Consider the following 24167-nt stretch of genomic DNA (forward strand, 5'->3'; position numbering starts at 1 on the left):
GCCATATGCAGATATAGTGGTCCCAGTGTCTGTTCCACTAGCCACATGCAGATATACTGGTCCCAGTGTCTGCCACTAGCCATATGCAGATATACTGGTCCCAGTCTCTGTGCTACCAGCTATATGCAGATTTACTGGTCCCAGTCTCTTTGCTACCAGCCATATGCAGATTTACTGGACCCAGTCTCTGTGCTACCAGCCATATGCAGATATACTGGTCCCAGTGTCTGCCACTAGCCATATGCAGATATACTGGACCCAGTCTCTGTGCTACCAGCCATATGCAGATACACTTGTCCCAGTGTCTGTGCCACTAGCCATATGCAGATATAGTGGTCCCAGTGTCTGTTCCACTAGCCATATGCAGATATACTGGTCCCAGTGTCTGCCACTAGCCATATGCAGATATACTGGTCCCAGTCTCTGTGCTACTAGCTATATGCAGATTTACTGGTCCCAGTCTCTTTGCTACCAGCCATATGCAGATTTACTGGACCCAGTCTCTGTGCTACCAGCCATATGCAGATACACTTGTCCCAGTGTCTGTGCCACTAGCCATATGCAGATATAGTGGTCCCAGTGTCTGTTCCACTAGCCATATGCAGATATACTGGTCCCAGTGTCTGCCACTAGCCATATGCAGATATACTGGTCCCAGTCTCTTTGCTACCAGCCATATGCAGATATACTGGACCCAGTGTCTATGCCAGCAGCCATATGAAGCCATATTCAGAGCACTGCACTAATGGTGGCTGCATTCAGAAAAACTGGGTGCTTTAGAGAGACCACTTAGTGGGTCTTGTCTCCCATTGTGAATATTGCTAGAAGACCCTATGATTTCTGCACATGCGCTTGGGCTGTATGTATAAGGATTATTGCAAAGACGCTTGGGGGCTATAGACCCTAATCTCGGAGGACATGAGCTCATATAACACCAATTTCAGTATTGTGATAAAATGCCCCTTTAGGTTGTCTTCACTTATATATTCCTTGGTTTTCTGTACAGGTGCTACAAGACCAAAGCCGCCTTCGACAGACTGGTCAATGGAACTGCCCGCAGAGCCGAGCACAGTATTGGCGGAAGTGCCATATCACTTTTTGCACCAACCAGCTGTCCTGTCTCATAGCATCCAATTTCTTCCACTCTCAGGCTGCGGAGCCCACTGCCACCAGTGCCCTGATAGCGGAGCAGATGGAGGCACTGGCAGAACATGAGCTGCTCTTCACACTTGCAGGGCACTGGCTTTCGCTGGACGAATGTTCGTCACTGAGGACATTAGAAGAATTGGAACAGCAGATCTGGAAGTGTCGCATCAAGCGGGAAGTGTTAAATCGGACTGGTGGCTCACGGACGTTGTCCCCTCTTTCGGCTTTTACTAGTTTTGCCTCTGAGTTTTCATTTTCGGATCTGCCTTTACTGAATTCTCCCGAACTCCTAGACATCACCAGTTTACCTCCACTACATGATGTAGCTCCAGGAACGAATGAAAGTCCAAGCTCTTTGGTACTGAGCAGTCTGATAAACCGACTACTGGATGACAGTAGGGCACATGAAGCCAGCCGAGTATGCAGGTACTTCCAGTTGTCCCACCATGATTTATGGCTTGTGCTGAGCTGCCGGGCGCTGGCCTCAGGGGATATAACAGTACATCAACTGCATCCTGACATCCAGAAAATCATCACTGCAGGCATAGACGCCCAGGAAAGCATGTGGAATCGGAAAAGGAGATTGCAAAGCTGTAAGTGGAAAAAGCTTAGTATATCTGAATACAAATGGCTAGCAAAAGATCACCCACCACAATTTTGCAAATTTGCAGCCCCCCCATACTTAAATTACATGCATGCCTCTACCTAGTAAACTCCTACAGATTTCCATCCGTCAGCAATTAGGATGTCTGTAAAGGGGCTGCATCAGCTTTAAATATTTCAGAGTTTGAGTGATATAAGGTAAATGACTTGTTCTTCTAGTTCTGCTTGTTTTCATTGCCTTTCGTTGCTTTGTCTCTAGCATCCAGTGTGGATTCCACATCTTCTCAGACCCCCCCAAGCCCTGTGGTCACACATCTGGAAGTTCTGAAAGATGCTTGTACACATGGAAAGACTTTTTGCAGACAGATGCTGTGTATGTATGAGCTGAGCCAGGTATGTAAAGTCTTTTACATCCTTTTTTTAAAACTCATTTTTATACAAAAATTAATAACAGACAACACCGTATACAACACAACACTGTCAGGGCATAATACGGTTATTCCAGAAGTATTTAATATACTAGGCTCAAGCGTCGTAGAAATTGGAAAGAGAGCAAAAAAAGGGGAGAAGCCAGCGCAGCCTAAGGTTAAGACGCAATACATAAAGTGCAAAGGCACATATTAATTTCTAACTGTATTTTCAAAATGAAACATTTAGCAAACAATTGATCAATTCTTTGAGCCACCCCGCCTCTTCACGGCAATCTCATATTGGGGCAGTCCTACACTACGTTTTTTATATTCGCTGTGCCATAAAGGCCTCCTAAATGAACTAAATGCAAGACCACATTAAAAACATGCTGTACCTGGAGCATATACTGAGTCACCCCCATGGCGCCAGAGTAGGCAAGCGAGGATAAAGGTTGACCAGGTCCAGACAGACATTTCGGATCCAACCTCCACACTGCCCATCCAGAGCCACAGATGAAGAGTGAAACAGGCCATGGGGGTGACTCAGTATATGCTCCAGGTACAGCATGTTTTTAATGTGGTCTTGCATTTAGTTTATTTAGGAGGCCTTTATGGCACAGCGAATATAAAAAACGTAGTGTAGGACTGCCCCAATATGAGATTGCCGTGAAGAGGCGGGGTGGCTTAAAGAATTGATCAATTGTTTGCTAAATGTCTCATTTTGAAAATACAGTTAGAAATTAATATGTGCATTTCCACTTTATGTATTGCGTCTTAACCTTAGGCTGCGCTGGCTTCTCCGCTTTTTTTGCTCTGTTATTGGTAAGTGGCTGACCACCACTGTTGCCGTGCGCCGCGCCTGGTTATGTGCGCCATTCTTTCTGTGTCTCAGTGATTGATAGGCTGCTGTTCACATACAGCAGCCCTGCCCTGCCTCAGGCTTTGTTTAATTATGCACCTGTTCCTCAGCCTGTCTCACTCTTCATCTGTGGCTCTGGATGGGCAGTGTGGAGGTTGGATCCGAAATGTCTGTCTGGACCTGGTCAACCTTTATCCTCGCTTGCCTACTCTGGCGCCATGGGGGTGACTCAGTAATGCTCCAGGTACAGCATGTTTTTAATGTGGTCTTGCATTTAGTTTATTTAGGAGGCCTTTATGGCGCAGCGAATATAAAAAACGTAGTGTAGGACTGCCGCAATATGAGATTGCCGTGAAGAGGCGGGGTGGCTTAAAGAATTGATCAATTGTTTGCTAAATGTCTCATTTTGATAATACAGTTAGAAATTAATATGTGCATTTGCACTTTATGTATTGCGTCTTAACCTTAGGCTGCGCTGGCTTCTCCCCTTTTTTTGCTCTGTAGAAATTGGAAGGTGCGTTTAGGAGGTATTGTAAGTATCAAAATCTCACATGCATGAGTATAAGTGTACGAGGGTCAATCGTAAATTCTAACATAAGCAGTTATCAAAAACTCAGAAATGAGCAACTTCAGTAGACTAATATTCTATTACATAAAGGGAAGACCATATCATGGGAATAACATTTGCATTGAGGGCATGACAACATCTGACATTCTGATGAGGTGGTCCTACCCATGCCATATAACTGATTAGGGGTTAAGTTGGATTGGTGAATAATAAATAACTAGTTGGCCCGTGCAAAATGTTTGCACATTGGTTGTCGGGGGTGCAGGCAATTTCAGGAAAATTAAGCTGGTCAAATGTTAATGTATTTAATGAGATGATGAACACATAGAGGTATTTATATATGTAGATTGGTAATACAATAAATTGGTTTGATAAATAGAGGCTAAAAAAATGTCTTGAGGTTGTGGTGTCACCTGCAGGCTATTTTTTTCTGCAGGTTTCTGAAAATGAATCTTTAAACTGTATTTATTAATCAGATAGTGAATGTGTGGTTTGTTTGTGTCTTTTCTTGCTGAAGGGGGGCAAGTTTACCTTTCAAATGGTGTATTATTTGTGCGTGTGGGGCGAAGTAATCACCGAAAAAGCAGTGCATGTTTACAAATGTGTTTGCATATGTGACTCACCTGCAGTGAAGTGCACAATCCTCCAACGTACCTGAAATCGTCTGGGCAAGGAGTTCGGCAAGCTGGAAGGCCCCCAAGGCAAATGTTAGGATTTGTTTGTAATGTCTGTAAGCAGCTTTGTGATAGTGTGCTTTGGGGTAGTGTGGTGCCACCTGCAAGTCATTTTTCCTTACTACAGGTTTATGAAAATTAATGTTTAAAGTGTATTTCTCTATCGCCTCATTGGGGGACACAGGAACCATGGGTGTATGCTGCTGCCACTAGGAGGCTGACACTATGCAAATAAAAAAGTTAGCTCCTCCTCTGCAGTGTACACCCCACCGACAGGAAGTAGGATATTCAGTTTAGCTTAGTGTCAGTAGGAGGTGGACACGGGTCTTTCATTAGACCCTTATCTACCTTAATGTGCGTCGTTTTCTTTCAGGTTTTTCCGGAAGGGATACAGGGTGAACAGCCACACCTGTAATCCCACAATGCGGACTATGAGTACGGTGTGTACTGCCACCCCGTATCCTCATAGATCCCTCAGCAGGACCATGATCCTAGCACACAAGCGTGCTCAGAAGTCCGGTCCTAGCTCCGTCCCCCACCCACTCGCCCACCAGAGCCTGTGGTTCGAGGAGACGAGGACGTCCATCACCAGCTCCCTGGACGTCTCATGCCTTCCTTGGATTAAGGTTAGTATGGGACGACGTGGGATGTGTGAGGTGAGTATTTCCCCACCCGTCCCAGTGTAGGCAGGTTACCTTGGGCGGTCGTCACTGTTACTAGGCAGCAGGGATCTGAGCTGCAAACATCACTTGCAGGCACAGACTCCCTCATCCGCACAGCGGCCTTCGCAGGCAGCTGCGCCCCTTCTTGCTCCCCGCCGGCGGCCGCACTATCTTCTTTCCGGCGCGGCAGCCTTTGCAGGTAGACGCGTCTCCTCTTCTCCGGCTGCAGCCGCTCTGCCTTATGCCTCGGCGCGGTTGTCTTTGCAGGCACCCGTGCTGTTTCCCTTTATTTCCGGCGGCCGCACTGTCCCCTTTTTTTTGGCGCGGCAGCCGCGCCGCTTATTCTCCCGGCGCCGCGGTCGCCGGCCTCTAATTTAGGCCCCGGCCTCTGCTCGGGCCTACTCTCCCGGTGCCGACTCCGCCCACTTCCTCTTCTCTCGGGCGGGCTTTTTTCCCGCCTGACTGTCATAGCCGCCCACCGGCGCCATCTTGGTGCGGTCGGTATCCATTCCTGTACAGAGAGGCTAGCTCCGCCCACTACTCCCAGCCGCCCCATTCGGCCTGGGATCGCCGCTATCTTGCTGGGGAGCGTTCTCGATGGCTATTCCGCCCCCCCCCTTTCCGAACTGTGTGCTGGTCCTTTCCCACCAGCGTGCGTCTGCACCAGCCGGGTTCCCCGCCTCCATCTTCATGCTGGTGCCCTAGACCTGTGTCCTGATGCCTGTCGCAATTACAACCTTGGAGCAGACTACAGGACACTACACCTGCTGTGAGTAGCGCTGCTTAGCAGTTTGGCACTCCTCTCTGCATCTCTCCGTTTTCCCTAACCTTCTGGCATTTCTTAGTAGGTGTGCTTACTATGCCTAATCCTATAGGAGAGTATTCGCATCCTCCTTTCATGCAAGCCGGTCACTGGTGTAATTATATTCTATAACCGTGCAGACCCGTGCAGCCACTGGCATCATGCAGCCACTGGCGTAATACGTAATAGTACTCTAAAGGTACTCTGGAGCCACGCAATCACTGGCGTAATAGCACTCTAGAGCCGTGCAATCACTGGCATAGTAGTACTAGAGCCGTGCAGTCACCGGTGTAATAAGTGCCCTAGAGCCGTGCAGCTACCAGCGGGGTATGGCGGTATGCCCCACGCTGCCGTCATCTGTGCCACGGTCCGTCACTCACCCTCCACAGGGTGATGGACCACTATAAAGCCTGCCATATGGCGTTCACTTCGTAGAGGGTTTCAGTTGCACATTTCTCCTCAGAGTTCTACATTTTGTCACTCTGCTGTTGTGATTTCTGTTATTGCAGACCTGTGGCTTGATTTTCAGCGGTGCGAGGCTCGGCTATTTCTCTACACACAGCGATGCTAGAGCCCTGGCATATCAGACATTTCCATTCCTCCTGCTCACAGGCACCCGCCCTCCATCTCCCTGCAGCCCCCTCCAGATGCAACCATCACACTGCTCTAAGCAGAGAGGGGAGCTGCTCCTACCCACTTCACAACTGCAGTGTTCGGACCTGACTTCCAGCTGGTTAAGAGTCCGTATTTTCCAGCAACGTCTGCTGTGTCTCAGTGGATAAAGAATCTGACCACAGATCACAGGCGCAAAGGTTTGAACTCATGTGCACAACAGAGAGTAGAGTTTTGTCTCCCTGTTGACAAGCCTACTGTTCTACCTTCAGGAGAATGAGCATGGCAGGACATACTTCAAGACAGACTCCGTGCTGCTGCTTACTACATGGAAGCTGTTATTCTGCATAATGCCGTCATGTATTATCACCTAGACCGCAACACAGAATCAACTCTCTCCTATACCCTTCTCCAGGGTTCTCCCATACTCTATCTGCCATAGTCGCAGTATACCGGGAGCCGATCGCAACAGTACTCTATCTGCCATAGTGGCAGAATACCGAGAGCCGAACGCAGCATTACTCTATCCGCCATCCAGGTTTCACACGCACCACCTTCCAGGTACAGCACGTTATTTGAAACTGTCGTATCTTCAGCGGATCAGTCGTGCCTTGGATTGACCACCGCAGTGGTACTGGCGTTCTGTACTGTATTCAGGTAAGTCAGGCGCAGTACTGTCCGCTATCCAGGTTTTAGATGTCATCTTCCAGATACATTTAGTCAATGCCTGCAGTCGTTCCAGTGGTTTAGACGTGTCCGAGATCGATAGCTGCATGGGTCCTGCTCTTTTGCTCCAGAGTCAGGTATGTCAGAAACGCCCTCTATCAGTCTCTTAAGGGTCTTTTGCAGCATCTGCCTAGGCTCCCCTCCAGTCACCACTCAGAGAGGTGCCCGGTATTTATCACTTTTGGTTGGCTGCCGCAGCGGTTACAATCCGCATTCAGGTGAGTCAGAGGCGCAACTTTTACCGTGTGTTTCACGGTCAATAACGTCTGTGGTCTATCAACAGCAAAACAGAACATCTACCACATACCACAAGGCGGATCTCAGTGCCACAGGGTGGACCTCAGTGGCAGCATTAGTGGCCAGTCCACTTTCAGGTAGGTCGGACTCGCCGGTGTCAAGTACCGACTGGTTGCGGTTTTTCTTCAGCCACGCACTGGGCCTTAATTGCGTGTTGCTCCCCAGGGGCCTTTCCTCTCCATTTGGTTATTCGGGCCTACCACTAACTATCCAGTAGGTCAGTTTACAGTGCTGTCCTAGATCTATCTGCACTATCCAGTGCGTTACTCCTATCATATATGATTTACAGTGTTATACGTTCTGGCTGTCTCTTATGGAGTCAGAGCCCATATAATACCTTGACTCATGATTGTTCACGGCACTATTGTAGGGGCCTTGGAATTACCTCAATACAGAGCTTCCTATTTACTTACCTCTTCTTTCTTACAGACAATGGATTCAACCTCGAGCAGCTCCGGGACTTTATTTCCAACTATAGTTAAGTAAATAAGGCAGCACACTGCAGCGCTAAAACATGTAAACTTGAAAACCCGAAATTTGAACTGCATTACTGCACTAGAAATATGAAAAATGAGAGCTTTTAGCGCATAAAAATGGCCAATTTTATGTGTACCTGGTAGCCCCTTTACGGCATCTCTCTTATACCAGGTCCTAAACTTGCCTTACCTCGCTGAGAATAAACGTCTCCATCTGAATGGGTACATGTGAAACCTCTTCCTAGACAAAAATTCTCTCTCTCTGTGGAGGGGTATTGGACCTGCTGTAATTAAAACACCTGAAGCTAGGAGGCGGAGTGCACGATCAGAAGGCTAAAGAATACATTTCAAAAACCTGACCGGCACATCCAAACATAGACTAAGTGTGAACAGGTGCTGAACCTAGAGTCGCCAACTCGTATATAGTTAAGTAAATAAGGCAGCACACTGCAGCGCTAAAACATGTAAACTTGAAAACACGAAATTTGAACTGCATTACTGCACTAGAAATATGAAAAATGAGAGCTTTTAGCGCATAAAAATGGCCAATTTTATGTGCAGTTCAAATTTCGTGTTTTCAAGTTTACATGTTTTAGCGCTGCAGTGTGCTGCCTTATTTACTTAACTATATACGAGTTGGCGACTCTAGGTTCAGCACCTGTTCACACTTAGTCTATGTTTGGATGTGCCAGTCAGGTTTTTGAAATTTATTTCCAACTATGGCAGGAACAGGTTCTACCACCTCGGATAGGAATTGGATCTTACTCTGTGAAAGCATCATCCAGTGTAGAAGGCTGCTCCACGCCTGGATCCAATGATAGGTTTTTATGATAATACGTTCCTTCCTTCAGCAGGATTCGTATCCCTTTCACTGTTATCCTCGTTTGTGTGGAGTCTTATACTTAGGTAAGTTGATCCACACACTACAATCCTCTCCCCATTCCAGACGGTCCGGGATGGACAGGGTCACTCATGTCGTCATAGGTAAGGATCTTCCTTTTGGCAGTCAAGTTTTTTCTGGGGCCTATGTACTCCTTCTTAGGGCCAACTTCCCATGGAATTGATGTACTCCAGGTTTCCATGGACTCTCCTCCCTTGACTGCTCATGTCCGATTGTGCCTATCAATGCCCATCTTGTCATGCTTTCTAGCAGGTTCCCAGTACCCTACTCTCAAGTCTTTCTTGTCATTTCAGTTTAATGGTCTTTTCTGGGTTTTCTCTTGGAATCCTTAGTCCAGCCGTTCCAAAGAGGGAAACGTCTCGTTTTTCCTATATTCCCTCTCTCCTGAACTTACTGCGAGCTGGACCTCTTCTCTGTTTCTGGACCCTCCGGTTTCCAGTTTTTCCACCGATACAGTCCTCCTCTCCCACAGAGAGCACCCCTCAAGGATACCAACGACGTACTAATAGTCCATGGCAAAGTCGACCATTGAAGTGTCCGCCGCTACATTGTGCCCTGCCTTTGTCTCCACCTAGACAGCAAGGCTTATAGACGCATGGGCTAAGCTGCTCCATCAGGGCACCCTTCTTTGAGTCCGATCGGAGGAAATCGCTGTCCTTGCGGACTAATTTACTCCTGCAGGAAGTACTTGGTATCCGTCCCTGCGGATGCCGCTGCAGGTGCTGCTGGGACATCCAGCAATTTGATGCTCTTCCGAAGGACCATTTGCTTAATATCGTGACAGGACTTATCCTCTAGGAAGTCCCTCACAGCTTGCCTCCCGAGGGTTTTCCGTCAGTTTGTCTCCAACGTTAACCAATTATTAAGGAGGTCATCGGAGGGATGAGTTCTCTTCTTCCTCAGACTAAACCTCGTTGTTCTCCTGGGACCAAGTGTGCTTTCCTTTATTTTATGAAGGCCTTTATCCAGGTCCTCTTTTTCTTCAAGACATCGAACACTCCCGCATTTTTGCCAGGGGGCGGGACCATTTTCATTGTATACCTTCCTTTCAGGCTCTCAACCACTTTCAGAGTCTGTGGCAGCAGTTTTGTACATTCTGTGGATCACCGGTTCAGTGCTCTGCCCTTACCTTGCCGAGGTTCTCCATGGTTCTGTTCATCATTCTTGATTCCCTTCCCTTCGTCCTGCTCGGACTCATCCTTTGTAGCGTTCTCTCATCATGCTACCGGGTCAGGGCGAGGTGCATTTATCCAACTAAGGTCCCCTCTTCAGTATAAGGGCTCGGCATAGAGAGGCCCTCCGGCCTCCAAATCAACGTATGCCTGCGAAATCCGGTCAGCAATGTTTAGATTTACCAGGTCAGAGCAGTGCTCCTTCTTCCAGGTTTACGGCGCACTCTGCCCGGGCAGTGGGTGCCTCCCGGCGGTGCACATATAGGGCCTCTGCCTTGCACCTCTACAGACCGATGTTCGGTCCTTTGCATGTTCGCGAAACTTCCATGCCTAGCTTAAGCGTATGCCGGCCTAGGTAGGAAGACCTTGCAGGCGACGGTGGTGAGCTCCTCTGACCTAGATTGGAGTTGACTGCTGTTCCCACCCCAGGGACTGCTTTGGGACGTCCCATGGTTTCCGGTGTCCCCCAATGAGGCGATTGAGAAAACAGGATTTTTGATTGCTTACCGTAAAATCTGTTTCTCTGAGCCTTCATTGGGGGACACAGCACCCTCCCGAGTTGAAGAGCTCTGTTTATTGTGTTATACTGTTTACGTTTGAGTTCTTTGAACACTCTTTGAGCGTTTGAAACTGTTAATCTGTGGAGCGCTGCGGAATTTGTTGGCGCTATATAGATAAAGTTTATTATTATATTATTCTTTCTCTTTTACACGTTGCTTCTCCTACTGCTTTCTCACTAACTGAATATCCTACTTCCAGTCGGTGGAGGAGCTAACTTTTTTTATTTGCATAGTGTCAGCCTCCTAGTGGCAGCAGCATACACCCATGGTTTCCGGTGTCCCCCAATGAAGGCTCCGAGAAACAGATTTTACGGTAAGCAACCAAAAATCCTGTTTTCGTGATCACATCGTGGATGTGTGGTTTGTTTGGCTATTTGCTTGCTGTAGGGGGCAAGTTTACCTTTCAAATGGTGTATTATTTGTGTGTGGGGGTGCAGTATGAACGGAGATACAAAGTAATCACCGAAAAAGAGTGTTTTGAAATAGTATAGAAGGATTGACTGAGCTAATTATCAGCTGCAGCGGATACATACAGGTGGTATTCTTTATCCTCCTGCCATTCCTCCTCAGACAAGGAAGGAGTTGTGGCCCCCCCGTTTGTCTTTGACTGGGAGAATTGAATATTTAATAGTTTTGTATCTGAAAAAGTAATCAGAGTAGAAACAAGTCTGGGGCCTTCAACCGCAACACTCCATAAGGGATACGTAGAGATAGATATAGGTGCGGGGGGCCTGGATAGGTGGTGGAAAGTCCATGGCACAATTTTATGTATCGGTAAAAAACTGTCTGGGGTACGTTGAATTTAGAAATAAGTTGTTGAAAAGATGGCAAAGTTGAATGTATGTATAGATCATGAAGAATGTGAACCTCAACCTTAATACAGAAATCTGTATCTGGTGGAAAACTCAAATGTGGGAGATGGGGCTGTTCCAAAAAGGAATCTCTGCCAAGATTTCATGCAGTTTAAAGCACCACTCCAGCGGTTTTTATTTCAGAGCTGGAGTGGTTCTATTAATGCAAGTTCCCTGCCCCTAGTGCTCTACTTACCAGCTGCAGATTTCAGATGTTCCCGGCACCGCTCCAGAAGTCGGAGGTAACGGTCACAAGCTCTCAGTGTAAGTCTATGAGCGTAGTTCTTTCTCACTTATATTGGGAAGTGACCTCCGATCCTCCCAGCAAGCACTGAAGCGATACAGTAGTCATAACCTGAAAACACAAAAGCGCACAGAGAGGTCAAAAAATACTCTGTTGTAAAAAAGTCACAGTAAATAAGCAAGTGCTAGTCAAAAAATGAAAAATTACAGGGTATTTGGTTAATACGTTTTTTTGCAAAAAAAGTATGTTAAGCTGCTCCACCAATCGCCAAGGTATACCCATAATAGAGCAGTCCTGTCTAATGTATATAATCCCTATCTGATGTATTTAAAAACCTGATCATCTGTATAGTACCTGTATGAGCAGGGCTCAGAGAGAAAATATCCACGTTGAACATGCGAGATGGAACAGCTACAATGCAAACCACAGAGGAGTGGTGAACTCCCCAGTCTTGTAGAAACAAGAGAACAATTATAAAACCAAAAACACATGGGCCACCTGTGTAGTCATAACCTGCAGAAGGCCGACCGGAGCAATGCTGCTAACAGAAGATGATGGCGGCTGGTAATTATAACACTAGGGGCAGGGAATTTACGTTAGTGACACCACTCCAGCGTTAGCTGTTGCACTGGTTATATCCTCTTGTACGAGGGGTATTATATGTGTGCAGTTTGCTACCAATGATCACTTTTTTCTGTTTTACCAATATTTTAGGATCTTGGCTGTTCGTTCTCGGACGTATCATCCCGGGATCCCAGTGAAGTTCTGCGTACCTTGTTGTCCAGTTATCGCCCTGAGCTTTGTGGCCGAGCCCAGGCAGTTATCACATTACATGGGCTTTCCCCCGAGTCTGTAGCCCAGATTGTGGCTGAAGAGAGCCTGAAGATGTGGAGGACACTGAACAAGGAAGGAGGTTGGTGCTGGCCTTTTGAGAATATTGGGGTGGTCTTACCAGGCTCTTGGTCATCATTATGACCCCTATTTGTATTTCAGGCCAGTCTGAGGTGTATAACGTCTCTGAGAAACGGTCCAACTTTCTTCAGATCGCAAAACTATGTCCGGATCCAACTCTGTTGGGGTTATACTTGCTGGATCACCTGGAGACTGTTCCACTTACCGAGCTTCATTGCAGTCAGTACTTGGAATGTTATTTTTCGATACTCTTTATTTGTGCCTTTCTCATATTTCCTCATCCTGAGACTCCATAATTCCTGTAAAATTGTGTTCACTTTAGTAATTGAAATCCTCATCTCGGCTCATGATTGCTTCAGTCTTACGTGCCACCTGGAAGGGATCCGACGCGTCCTGCAAGCATGTCACCACCTGACGGAGATGCATTTGGCTCCCAATCAGGAATATAGCCTCATGGTATGTCCGCTTCCTTCTGTTCTCCTGCTCCCATTGTTTGTGTAACTTTGTGAATGTCTCTTATCCTATTGTCCTTTTAGGTTCGACTTCTGTCAGGGATTGGGCGATATAATGACATGGTTTATGTCTTTGATATCTTACACAAAAATCAGCACTTTGAGGTTCTGCTGAGGAAACAGCTTGATACAGTGAGTATGATATTGGGCAATGTGAAAGCCTATGTAGGTATGCTAATAATTAGGGAATGCGCCTTCCTAGAAATGTTCCTTCTCGACATGTTTGGTTGCAATGATTTTTCAAGCTGCTTTAAAAATCATCGTGCTCAGCAGCCAATCATCCTGGGTAAAAGGGTGATGTGCTGCCAATAACATGAATTATGGTTGCCCTGCCTAAACAAACCATTAAATGATCGCCAATTGGGTACACACACGCCATATAAACGTGGCATCTGACTAATCTGGTGATCTTCAAATGCCCAGTTGGTTGGGAAAAAAGTAAATCTCTGCTTACAGTAATAAGCATATTTCAGTAAGACATTGCTATATAATTGTATATTCCCTCTACCTATGACTTGCATTTAGAAAGGCGGATTGCAGACTGCACTCTTGGAATACATTAAGCGCTGTCATCCAGGTGATAGTGAGAAGCACAACATGACCGCACTCTGTTTCAGTCTGCATCGGGACATTGGCCACAACCATGAGCATGCAGCAAAAATCCAGCTCCGATTAATCCAGTCCAGGCCCTGGGGTAAGTGGTCCAAGATTAGATATACCATATACAGTACTGTGCAAAACTGTGGAAACAAATGCTGCAAGGAATGATTTACCAATGTTTATCAATTAACAGAATGCAACGTGAATGAGCAAAATAGAAATCTAAATCACATCAATATTTATTGTCACCACTCTTTGCCTTGCCTTCAAAAATTCACAGCAAAGGAACACCATATATGAATAGAATAATATACCCAATAAAACTTAACATTTAATAATACTTTCTATAATAAAAACACACACCACATACAACCTAAGACCGGTACCAGTTGTTTGACACAAAATATATAAGACAAAGATACAGGGTGCTCTCGATCCCTAGGTTCCCGACTATCTGTCCCCTACCTTGCCGCGGAGGTTGGCACCCTATATATCCTGCGCAATGGCGCCCCCACTCAACGTAGGCTATCCCTAAATCACCCTGATGGGCCCTTACATGCAAGAAATAGAAAAAAAGTCAAACAACAGAGCATTCACTCACCAACAAATTATCACAATGATAACTGGTAATAGACAACTTATTGCACATGCCCAGATATATTAGTACGTATCATAAAATACGTTAGGCATTCTATTGATGTTGCATTTAGAATGATAATGGTTAGAGAAAAAAAAAAAAAAAATTTCCTTTCTAGGCGCTTCCGGAAGACAAGGATAATTTGAAGGTTGAGATAATTTGCTCAGTACCAAATTTATTAGGACACTTTAATAAGAACAAAACTACGCGATTCAGCCCACAACGGCCTTCATCAGGTATTATATGTGCACATATAATACCTGATGAAGGCCGTTGTGGGCTGAAACGCGTTGTTTTGTTCTTATTAAAGTGTCCTAATAAATTTGGTACTGAGCAAATTATCTCAACCTTCAAATTATCCTTGTCTTCCGGAAGCGCCTAGAAAGGATTTTTTTTTTTTTTTTCTCTAACCATTGTATTCACATGCAATCCTTGGATCAAGGCTGGCATAGTTCCTGCAATAGTGCTGCATACCGGAATATTATAAGACGTGGATCTATCATACGGATCAATTGAATGTACATACAAGACATCCAAAGGGTGAGTGCAACAATATATATTTCTTGCTGTGAATATACATCTACACTTAGACTCTACGCCCCTTGTCTCCCTTTTTATATCTCCTTCCGATATCCTTGTGATTTAGAATGATAAGCAACAGACTAGGGGAACCTATACAAAATCCCTAGGTGGCCCTACCTGCCTGTGGGGGTTGGCACCCTAGAATCCTGCGCAGATGGCGCCCCCACTCCACGTAGTCTATCCCTGGTAACACCCTAAGCTACTTGCAAGGGGATAAAAAATATATAAATAGGGAAAAAATAACTCTCAAAAAATATAAATAGGGACAAAATAACTCTCAACCAGAGATAGAGATAATACACGGCAGGCCCCAAAACAAATGTGTCAAAGGGCTAAACACAACATACCAAACAGTATCAATAAATTGAAAAAATTCTCAATATACAATTTTTAAAAATTCTCAAATATGAAATTCTCTCTCAAGTATGAAATTCTCAACGCGTTTCCCTGAAATCAGTTCATCAGGAGACATACTTATAACCATTCAGAGAACTTATGTGAGTGACGATTCAGGAGGATAGAGATCACACTCTAAGCCATTAATGTGCGGTGGGGAACAATGTCCATCCGGTACCACAGGTCTCAATCAGCCCTATGTTGCCGACATTGTGACCGGCTTATATAGAAAGAATACCTTCTTGTTTATTCTGATTTCCCCGCTCATTCCGGCATCAGCGATACTAACACTTCCGGGGTCATGGTTCAGCAGCTTCACATATCATGTGACCCACAGCTCTGGTACATCAAACACTCATGCGCCTAATAATATCCCGGCGCTTCAGCTTCTCAGACATAGTAACATAGTTAGTAAGGCCGAAAAAAGACATTTGTCCATCCAGTTCAGCCTATATTTCATCATAATAAATCCCCAGATCTACGTCCTTCTACAGAACCTAATAATTGTATGATACAATATTGTTCTGCCAGGCGCTAATGCGCTATCAGTGTGACCACGCTCCATTTAATATGAGTCATCCTGAGGGAGCACAGATCTCGCCGATACTAGTACTTCTGGGGTTATGAACTCTGCAGCCCAGTATGCGATTCACCGTTGCGCTTCACAGTGCGCAATCGCACACGGTATGGAGCGCACATCAGTGCACAAACGTTCCCACTGTTACCAAAAAAGGAAAGAAAGTGTGCTACCAGACAAGCCAAGCGCTAATGCGCTGTTAGTGCGACAATACTCCATTTAATCTGCGTTGTTCTGAGAGAGCACAGATTTCGCCAATAGTAGTGCTTCCGGGGTTATGAACTCGGCAAACAAATATGCGGTTCACTGTTGCGCTTTAAGTGTGAAATCGCACAGTGTATAGAGCACTCATCAGTGCGCAAGCTCACCCACTGAGATTATAAACAGAAGGCGTGCTGAAACCCTCTTTTTTTATGTACATAAGGGATTTACTGAACCTAAAACAATAAATGAATAAATCAAAAAACAAAAAGGTAAAAACCTCCTGACTTTACGGCCAAGGTCATATCACAGAAAAAATATACGGATGCGATATACACCTTATAGAGATAGCGATCAAACCCCATTCGGGGCAATGGATAATAATAATAATAATAATAATAATTTTATTTATATAGCGCCAACATATTCCGCAGCGCTTTACAAATTATAGAGGGGACTTGTACAGACAATAAACATTACAGCATAACAGAAATACAGTTCAAAACAGATACCAGGAGGAGTGAGGGCCCTGCTCGCAAGCTTACAAACTATGGGGAAAAGGGGAGACACGAGAGGTGGATGGTAACAATTGCTTTAGTTATTCGGACCGGCCATAGTGTAAGGCTCGGGCGTTCATGTAAAGCTGCATGAACCAGTTACCTGCCTAAGTATGTAGCAGTACAGACACAGAGGGCTAATACTGCATAAATGGATCATGGGAATTATATCTATCTGGGATTTAGTAGGGACCAGAGTCCCGACACCTTCTATACAAAACATCCAAATTGCAGTTGATCATTCAATCCTAGTGGTTTAATACTCTTCATGCGAAAAATCCATTTAGCCTCCTTTTGGAGGATTAGACGATCCCAGTCCCCCCCTCGCTCTGACGGTTTAACCACTTCTATCACGGAAAAACAGAAACAGTTGAGATCACCTCCATGCACTTCCCTCACATGGTTAGAAATAGGAGTATCACGCTTATTTAGTATGTCCCCCACATGTTCTCCCACTCTTCTGCGTAGCTCCCTCTTTGTTTTACCCACATAATCTTTGGGGCAGTTGCATTGAAAAAGGTAAACAACCCCCTCGGTCTTACAATTGGCAAAATGCCTCATGTCATGCCTTATTCTGGTATGGGAGCTAGCAAAAGAGTTGGTTCTGGAGACATACTTACAAAACTTACACTTTCCACATTTGAAAGTACCAGTTTGTCTAATTTCTAACCAAGTAGGGGTTTTCTTTAGAGGAGGAAAGGCACTATGGACTAGTTGGTCACGAATCGACCTCCCCCTCCTGTATGTGATCAACGGGGTATCCGGGATAATCTCGCATATGTCAGGGTCCATTTTAAGGATTCCCCAATGCTTCAAAATAGCCTTTCTTACTTCACTAGATTTATCGTCAAAAGTACCTATGATCCTTAGATCATTTCCATCATCCTCTTTCCTTTTGTTTACTAATAATGAGTTTCTTTCTTTCTCCTTAGAGGATTTAAAGGCCTCATTGAGAACCCCAGCCGGGTATCCTCTGTCCCTAAACTTGTCCCTGAGATCCCTGGCCTGGCGGTAGAAACCGGAGTCTGTTGAACAGTTTCTCCTCACCCGTAGGTATTGATCCCTCGGTATCCCCCTCCTCAAGCTGTATGGATGATGACTCTCCCAACGCAATAAATTGTTTGTAGCAGTAAGTTTATAGAAAGTCTCAGTAACAACCTGGCCACTCCCATTTCTAGAGATCTTAAGATCAAAAAAATTAATAAACTCCCATTGGAATTCATACGTTAACCTTAGGCCTATCTTATTATTATTGAGCTCATCCACAAGCCTAGAAAAGGAGACTACATCACCGGACCAAAAAATCAGTACATCGTCGATGTATCTACCCCAAAATAAAATATGGGGTTTCCACCAAAAAGTCTCCTCCTCTCCAAACACTGACTGGTCCTCCCCACCAGCCCAGGAAAAGATTTGCATACGTGGGGGCACAAGGGCTCCCCATCGCTGTACCCCTGAGCTGGTGGAAGAACCTGCCACAAAAAGTAAAGAAGTTGTGTTTGAGAACGAATTCAAGTAGCTCAACAACAAATTGATTGTGGCGGGACAAATGTGTACCCCTTGACCTAAGGAAAAATCTTATAGCCTGTAATCCTTTCTCATGAGGTATGTTACTGTACAATGATTCCAGGTCAATGGAGGCCAAATGTACATCATCACTAAGGGTGATACCTTCCAGCTTGAGGAGGAGGTCCGAGGAATCTCTAATGTACGAAGGTAGTGAGGTTACAAAGGGTCGCAACACCCTATCAATATGCACACTTGAATTCTGAGTGATGGAGTCAATCCCTGCCACTATTGGGCGACCTTTCAAGGGATTGAGGCCCTTATGCACCTTAGGCAATGAATAAAATACTGCTAGAACTGGAAACCTAGGATACATAAAGTCAAGTTCGCTCTTTGATATTAGACCAATAGTGTTAGCCTCAGTTAGCAGCAATTTAAGGATATTCAAAAATTCTTCTGTAGGGTCCCCTTTCAAAAGTTTGTACGTCATTACATCGTTAAGGATACCCTCACACATAGATTGATATTGACTCCTGTCTAACACCACCAGGTTCCCCCCTTTATCGGAGGGTTTGAATATACAGTCCTTTTTAACAGCCAGTCCATCAAGTGCTTCCCTTTCACCTCTTGTTAAGTTTGAATAATATCTACCTCCCATAGTGCCTATCTTCTCCAGTTCTTCCACCACCAAACGTAGAAATATCTTGATACTATCATGACCTTCCAGAGGGGGCATTCTCCTACTCTTTGGCTTTAAATCTGTGAAAGGGCCCAAATCAATTTGTCTTTCACTGTCCCTTAAAAGATCAGTAAGAATCCTGACACTCGGCAGATCCTCTTCAGTAACTCCTAGGGATTCACAATCCGCCCTGTCATGACTCCTGAAAAACTTTTTCCTCCTCATTTTCCTAACAAAAAGGTTGATGTCCTTTACCCAGCCAAATTCATCAAACCGATTTGTCGGGACAAATGAGAGACCTCTAGACAAAACCGATCTCTCCATTGTTGTTAATGTATAAGAGGAGAGATTAATGATTCTGTTGTCCTCAATCACTTCTTGGTTTTGATGACCACTTTCTCTTTTGGGGGGTCTGTACCCGCTGCCCTTTTCTCTAAAAAAGATAAAGAGGAGGATGATGAAGAGGGTCCTGAGGGAAACGTCTCTGGGGACTGCCTTCTGTAGCTGTTTCTTGTCATCATATAGCCCCTGCGCTCCTGTCTTTCCCATTTCTGTCTATTATTCCTTCTCCGTGCCCTTCCAAAAATTCTTCTTCCTTCAAACAGCATCAACCCTTCTGGATACACTTGTAGGCTATGTGCACACTTTGTGGAAAGGTGTGCGGATTTTTCTACACTGATTTTGGTAAATCCGCAGGAAATCCGTACTGTGGATTCACCGCTGTTTTTCCGTGGTTTTTGTGCGGATTCCACCTGCGGCTTTACACCTGCGGATTCTTATTATGGAGCAGGTGTAAACCGCTGCAGAATCTGCACAAAGAATTGACATGCTGCAGAATAAACAACGCTATGTTTCCGTGCATTTTTTTCCACAGCATGTGCACTGCGGATTTTGTTTTCCATAGGTTTACATGGTACTGTAAATTCATGGAAAACTGCTGCAAATCCGCAGCGGCCAGTCCACTGCGGATCCGCAGCAAAATCCGCAGCGTGTGCACATACTCGTACACTGTTTTGAAGGAACTTGTCAGGGAGGCTGTTCCAAACATCTTGAGGAACTAACCACCGATCTTCTGTGGATGTAGGCTTGTGTAAATCATTTGGTTTCTTAATGTAATTACAGATAGAGTCGATGATGTGATCAGAGCTTTGTGGAGGCCATGTCATCACTTTCAGGACTTTTTTTTTTATAATGTAACATTGAAGATATTTCTTAATGACATTGGCTGTGTGTTTGGGGTTATTGCCTTGCTGCAGAATACATTTGGAGCCAATTTCTATGATGGTGCAGCATGATGGATAAGTATCTGCCTGTATTTTTCAGCATTGAGGACATCATTAATCGTGACTACATCCCCAACGCCATTTGCTGAAATTCAGCTCCAAACTTCAATGGAACCTCCACCATGCTTCACTGTTGCCTGCAGACACTCATTATTGTACCTTTCCCCAGCCATTTGGTAAACAAATCGCCTTCTGTTATAGCCAAATATTTCACTATTTAACTCATCCGTTTAAAGCACCTGCTGCCATTTTTTTTCCTCCACACCAGTTTGTATGATTTGGTGCATAGTTGAGTTACTTGGCCTTTTTTCCCATGTTAAAGGTATGGCTTTTTAGCCATAATTCTTCCATGGACACTACTTCGGGACAGACTTCTTTAAACAGTAGCTGGTTCCCACTGGTTGCTGTCTGTTCTGAGCTGATACAAAGAAGTCTAGCACTCAACTTAAGCAGCGATAGGTTTGATTTATTTGTAGTACTTGAAACGTTTCAGTCCATAAGGACTTTCATCAGTCACGTGCCAATCTTAGCCAGTAAGGCTGAGTTCATATGGAACAAGGATACACTGAATGTGCAATAGCGCCGCCACAACATGGGGCATAGACAGTACAGTCATGGCCAAAAATTTTGAGAATGAGACAAATATTAATTTTTCCAAAGTCTACTGATTCATTTTTTCTAATGGCAATTTGCATATACTCCTGAATGTCAGAGTGATCAGCTTAACAGCAATTACTGTACTTGCAAAGTGAATATTTGCCCAGAAAATGAACTTTAACCCCCAAAACACATTTCAACATCATTGCAGTCCTGCCTTAAAAGGAGCAGCTAACATCGTTTTAGTGATTGATCCATTAACACAGGTGTGGGTGTTGATGAGGACAGGGCTGGCGATCAATCAGTCATGATAAAGTAAGAATGACATCACTGGACATTTTAAAAGGAGGCTGGTGCTTGGTATCATTGTTTCTCTTCAGTTAACCATGGTTATCTCTAAAGAAACACGTGCAGCCATCATTGCACTGCACAAAAATGGCCTAACAGGGAAGAGTATCGCAGCTACAAAGATTGCACCTCAGTCAACAATCTATCGCATCATCAAGAACTTCAAGGAGAGAGCTTCCAATGTTGTCAAAAAGGCTCCAGGGCGCCCAAAAAAGACCAGCAAGCGCCAGGATTGTATCTTTAAACTGTTTCAGCTGCGGGATCGGACTACCAGCAGTGCCGAGCTTGCTCAGGAATGGCAGCAGGCTGGTGGGAGCGCTTCTGCACGCACTGTGAGGCGGAGACTCTTTGAACACGGCCTGGTTTCAAGGAGGGCAGCAAAGAAGCCACTTCTCTCCAGAAAAAACATCAGGGACCGCCTGATATTCTGCAAAAGGTACAGGGAGTGGACTGCTGAGGACTGGGGCAAAGTCATTTTCTCTGATGAATCCCCTTTTCGATTGTTTGGGACATCTGGAAAACAGCTTATTCGGAGAAGAAGAGGTGAGCGCTACCACCAGTCTCGTCTCATGCCAACTGTAAAGCATCCTGAAACCATTCATGTGTGAGGTTGCTTCTCAGCCAAGGGAATCGGCTCACTCACAGTCTTGCCTAAAAACAGCCATGAATAAAGAATGGTATCAGAATGTCCTCCAAAAGCAACTTCTCCCAACTGTCCAAGAGCAGTTTGGCGCCCAACAATGCCTTTTCCAGCATGATGGAGCACCTTGCCATAAAGCAAAGGTGATAACTAAATGGCTCATGGAACAAAACATAGAGATTTTGGGTCCATGGCCTGGAAACTCCCAAGATCTTAATCCCATTGAGAACTTGTAGTCAATCATCAAGAGACGGGTGGACAAACAAAAACCAACAAATTCTAGCAAAATGCAAGCATTGATTATGCAAGAATGGACTGCTATCAGTCAGGATTTGGTCCAGAAGTTGATTGAGAGTATGCCAGGGAGAACTGCAGAGGTCTTGAAGAAGAAGGGTCAACACTGCAAATATTGACTTGCTGCATTAACTCATTCTGACTGTCAATATAACCTATTGGTACTCATAATATGATTGCAATTATATTTCTGTATGTGATATAAACATCAGACAAACACTAATAAAAACCAGAGGGCAGCAGATCATGTGAAAATATAATTTTGGTGTCATTCTCAAAACTTTTGGCCATGACTGTAAAGGTAACTAAAGCTTAGTTAGAGTGCTGATATGGTGGGGCGATACTTCAGGATAGAGCACCCACAGGCTGATAGCGCCGGTGTTCGGGGTGAAGGGCACAGCCTCCAGACACGGTATCCACCGCTAGTTTGTGCCCTTCACTCTGAACACCGGCGCTATCAGCCTGTGGGTGCTCTATCCTGAAGTGTGGTCATCGCCCCACCATATCAGCACTCTAACTAAGCTTTAGTTACCTCTACTGTCTATGCCCCATGTTGTGGCGGCGCTATTGTACATTCAGTGTATCCTTGTTCCATATGAACTCAGCCTTACTGGCTAAGATTGGCACGTGACTGATGAAAGTCCTTATGGACTTAAACGTTTCAAGTACTACAAATAAATCAAACCTATTACTGCTTAAGTTGAGTGCTAGACTTCTTTGTATCTGGATTGATGGTTTGAGAACCTAGTCTAGGCACCACATTGTAGCTGTGCACACGGTGTTTTCACTTACGTGTTCTGGGCTGATGGCACTGCTGGACATCTTCCAGAAGTAAGCATGATGTATCTTTCATCTGCTGCACTAAGTTTCCTTGTCCGACTACTGTGTCTACAATCCTCAACATTGCCCATTTCTTGATGTCCTTAGTGCTGAGAAATGCAAGCAGATACTTATCCATCATGTAATAGCATCAGGAAGGCGTCTGATTGGCTCCAGATTTATTCTACAGCAGGACAATGACCCCAAACATACATCCAATGGCATTAAGAACTCTTCAGAGTAAAGAGGAACACAGTTTGCATTTTGTTAATTGATAATAGTTTACTTTTAACACTTCTATTTTTTTAAAGCATTTTTCCACATCTGCCTAATACTTTTGCACAATATTGTACTAGCTTTATTTAAAATGATTCTCTCCTATGTAGAAAATTATTACTGGGTAATAACTCATCAAAGTTGTTAATATTCAGTAATAGCGGTTTCTTCTGAGATGCATGCATAGTTCTATCACATTGCAAAATATTTTTTTGTGCCATGTCCTGCAGAATATTGGATGTCTGACCTGGGAGAGCTGCGATCTTCTATTATGAAGGCCCTCACTCTGCTGATTGATGCTGCTGAGAGTTATTCCAAGGTAAGCAGACTTTTTCCTGATGTGACTGGGATCTTTCTTCCAAAGTTGTTTTTGTATTTTTTTAGGTAGCGTGCCACACCAGCTTATTTAATCAGGTTAATTATGCTAATAACACTCTGATCAGAGTTTGACCAGAGTGTGATCATAGTGTGATTTGATTCTCTCTGATTAGGAGAACAGGCAGAAAAAAAATGTCTCCATCTTTTCAATTGTGTCAGTCTGTGGAAATCAGTCTGATAGTTTCCATAGATTCATTGGCCTGCATAGTCAAATGTGATCTGAGTATTGGATCAAACTCTGGCTTGCAGTGACGAAAAAAATCGGACATGTGCGCGGTCTCATAGCATAACATTGGTCTGAGAGCGATTCGATGTTTTGCCGGATCGCACTTAGACCAATAATTTTCTGCACGAGCCCTAAGTCTATTTTCGGGCTCGGAGGAAAGCAATACTTGGCTGTAACGAACAGCCAATGTCTGGGGCATTAGTTGGAACCCGTTTTGGAGATGCAATAAATGTGGGTCCTAGAGGGGGGTCACCTAGTATAAATTTGTAGCATATCTTTATCATTATGCCAGGCAACCCCTTTAGGTGACGCACGTCAGCATTTTACTTTATGGCAAAATGTCAATAACTGAGTGAACCTAGAAGGTGATCAAATGCAAGAAAGTTGCTGGACGCTGTGAAGTTACAGAGAGGAGGCTACTGTAAAGAAGAGCAGAGTATATTTCGGCCAGCCATGTGTACCCCTTGTAAATAATAATGTGAGAAGTGAGGATCATCCTTTCTTTCTCTGGTGCAGAATTACTTTCTTGTAACAGAACAGTCCTCGTACTGACGGAAGCTGGATAATACTGTCCTCCTCTGATT

The 24167-nt window shown here is 44.7% G+C and overlaps 1 protein-coding gene across 2 annotated transcripts in view; it reads left to right on the forward strand.

Moving 5' to 3' along the window:
• The window catches only part of SPG11 (SPG11 vesicle trafficking associated, spatacsin), a 116715-nt gene that overhangs the window by 70419 nt on the left and 22129 nt on the right, over positions 1 to 24167 (forward strand). For both annotated transcript variants that reach the window (XM_069766455.1, XM_069766456.1), the window contains exons 31-38: positions 1007 to 1739; positions 2009 to 2142; positions 12278 to 12476; positions 12557 to 12694; positions 12798 to 12931; positions 13012 to 13119; positions 13513 to 13681; positions 23210 to 23298. In XM_069766455.1, coding sequence (XP_069622556.1) covers positions 1007 to 1739; positions 2009 to 2142; positions 12278 to 12476; positions 12557 to 12694; positions 12798 to 12931; positions 13012 to 13119; positions 13513 to 13681; positions 23210 to 23298 — 1704 coding nt within the window. The remainder of the gene's footprint in view (positions 1 to 1006; positions 1740 to 2008; positions 2143 to 12277; positions 12477 to 12556; positions 12695 to 12797; positions 12932 to 13011; positions 13120 to 13512; positions 13682 to 23209; positions 23299 to 24167) is intronic.

This window comes from Ranitomeya imitator, chromosome 4 (assembly GCF_032444005.1).
Source record: "Ranitomeya imitator isolate aRanImi1 chromosome 4, aRanImi1.pri, whole genome shotgun sequence".
Lineage (NCBI taxonomy): Eukaryota > Metazoa > Chordata > Amphibia > Anura > Dendrobatidae > Ranitomeya > Ranitomeya imitator.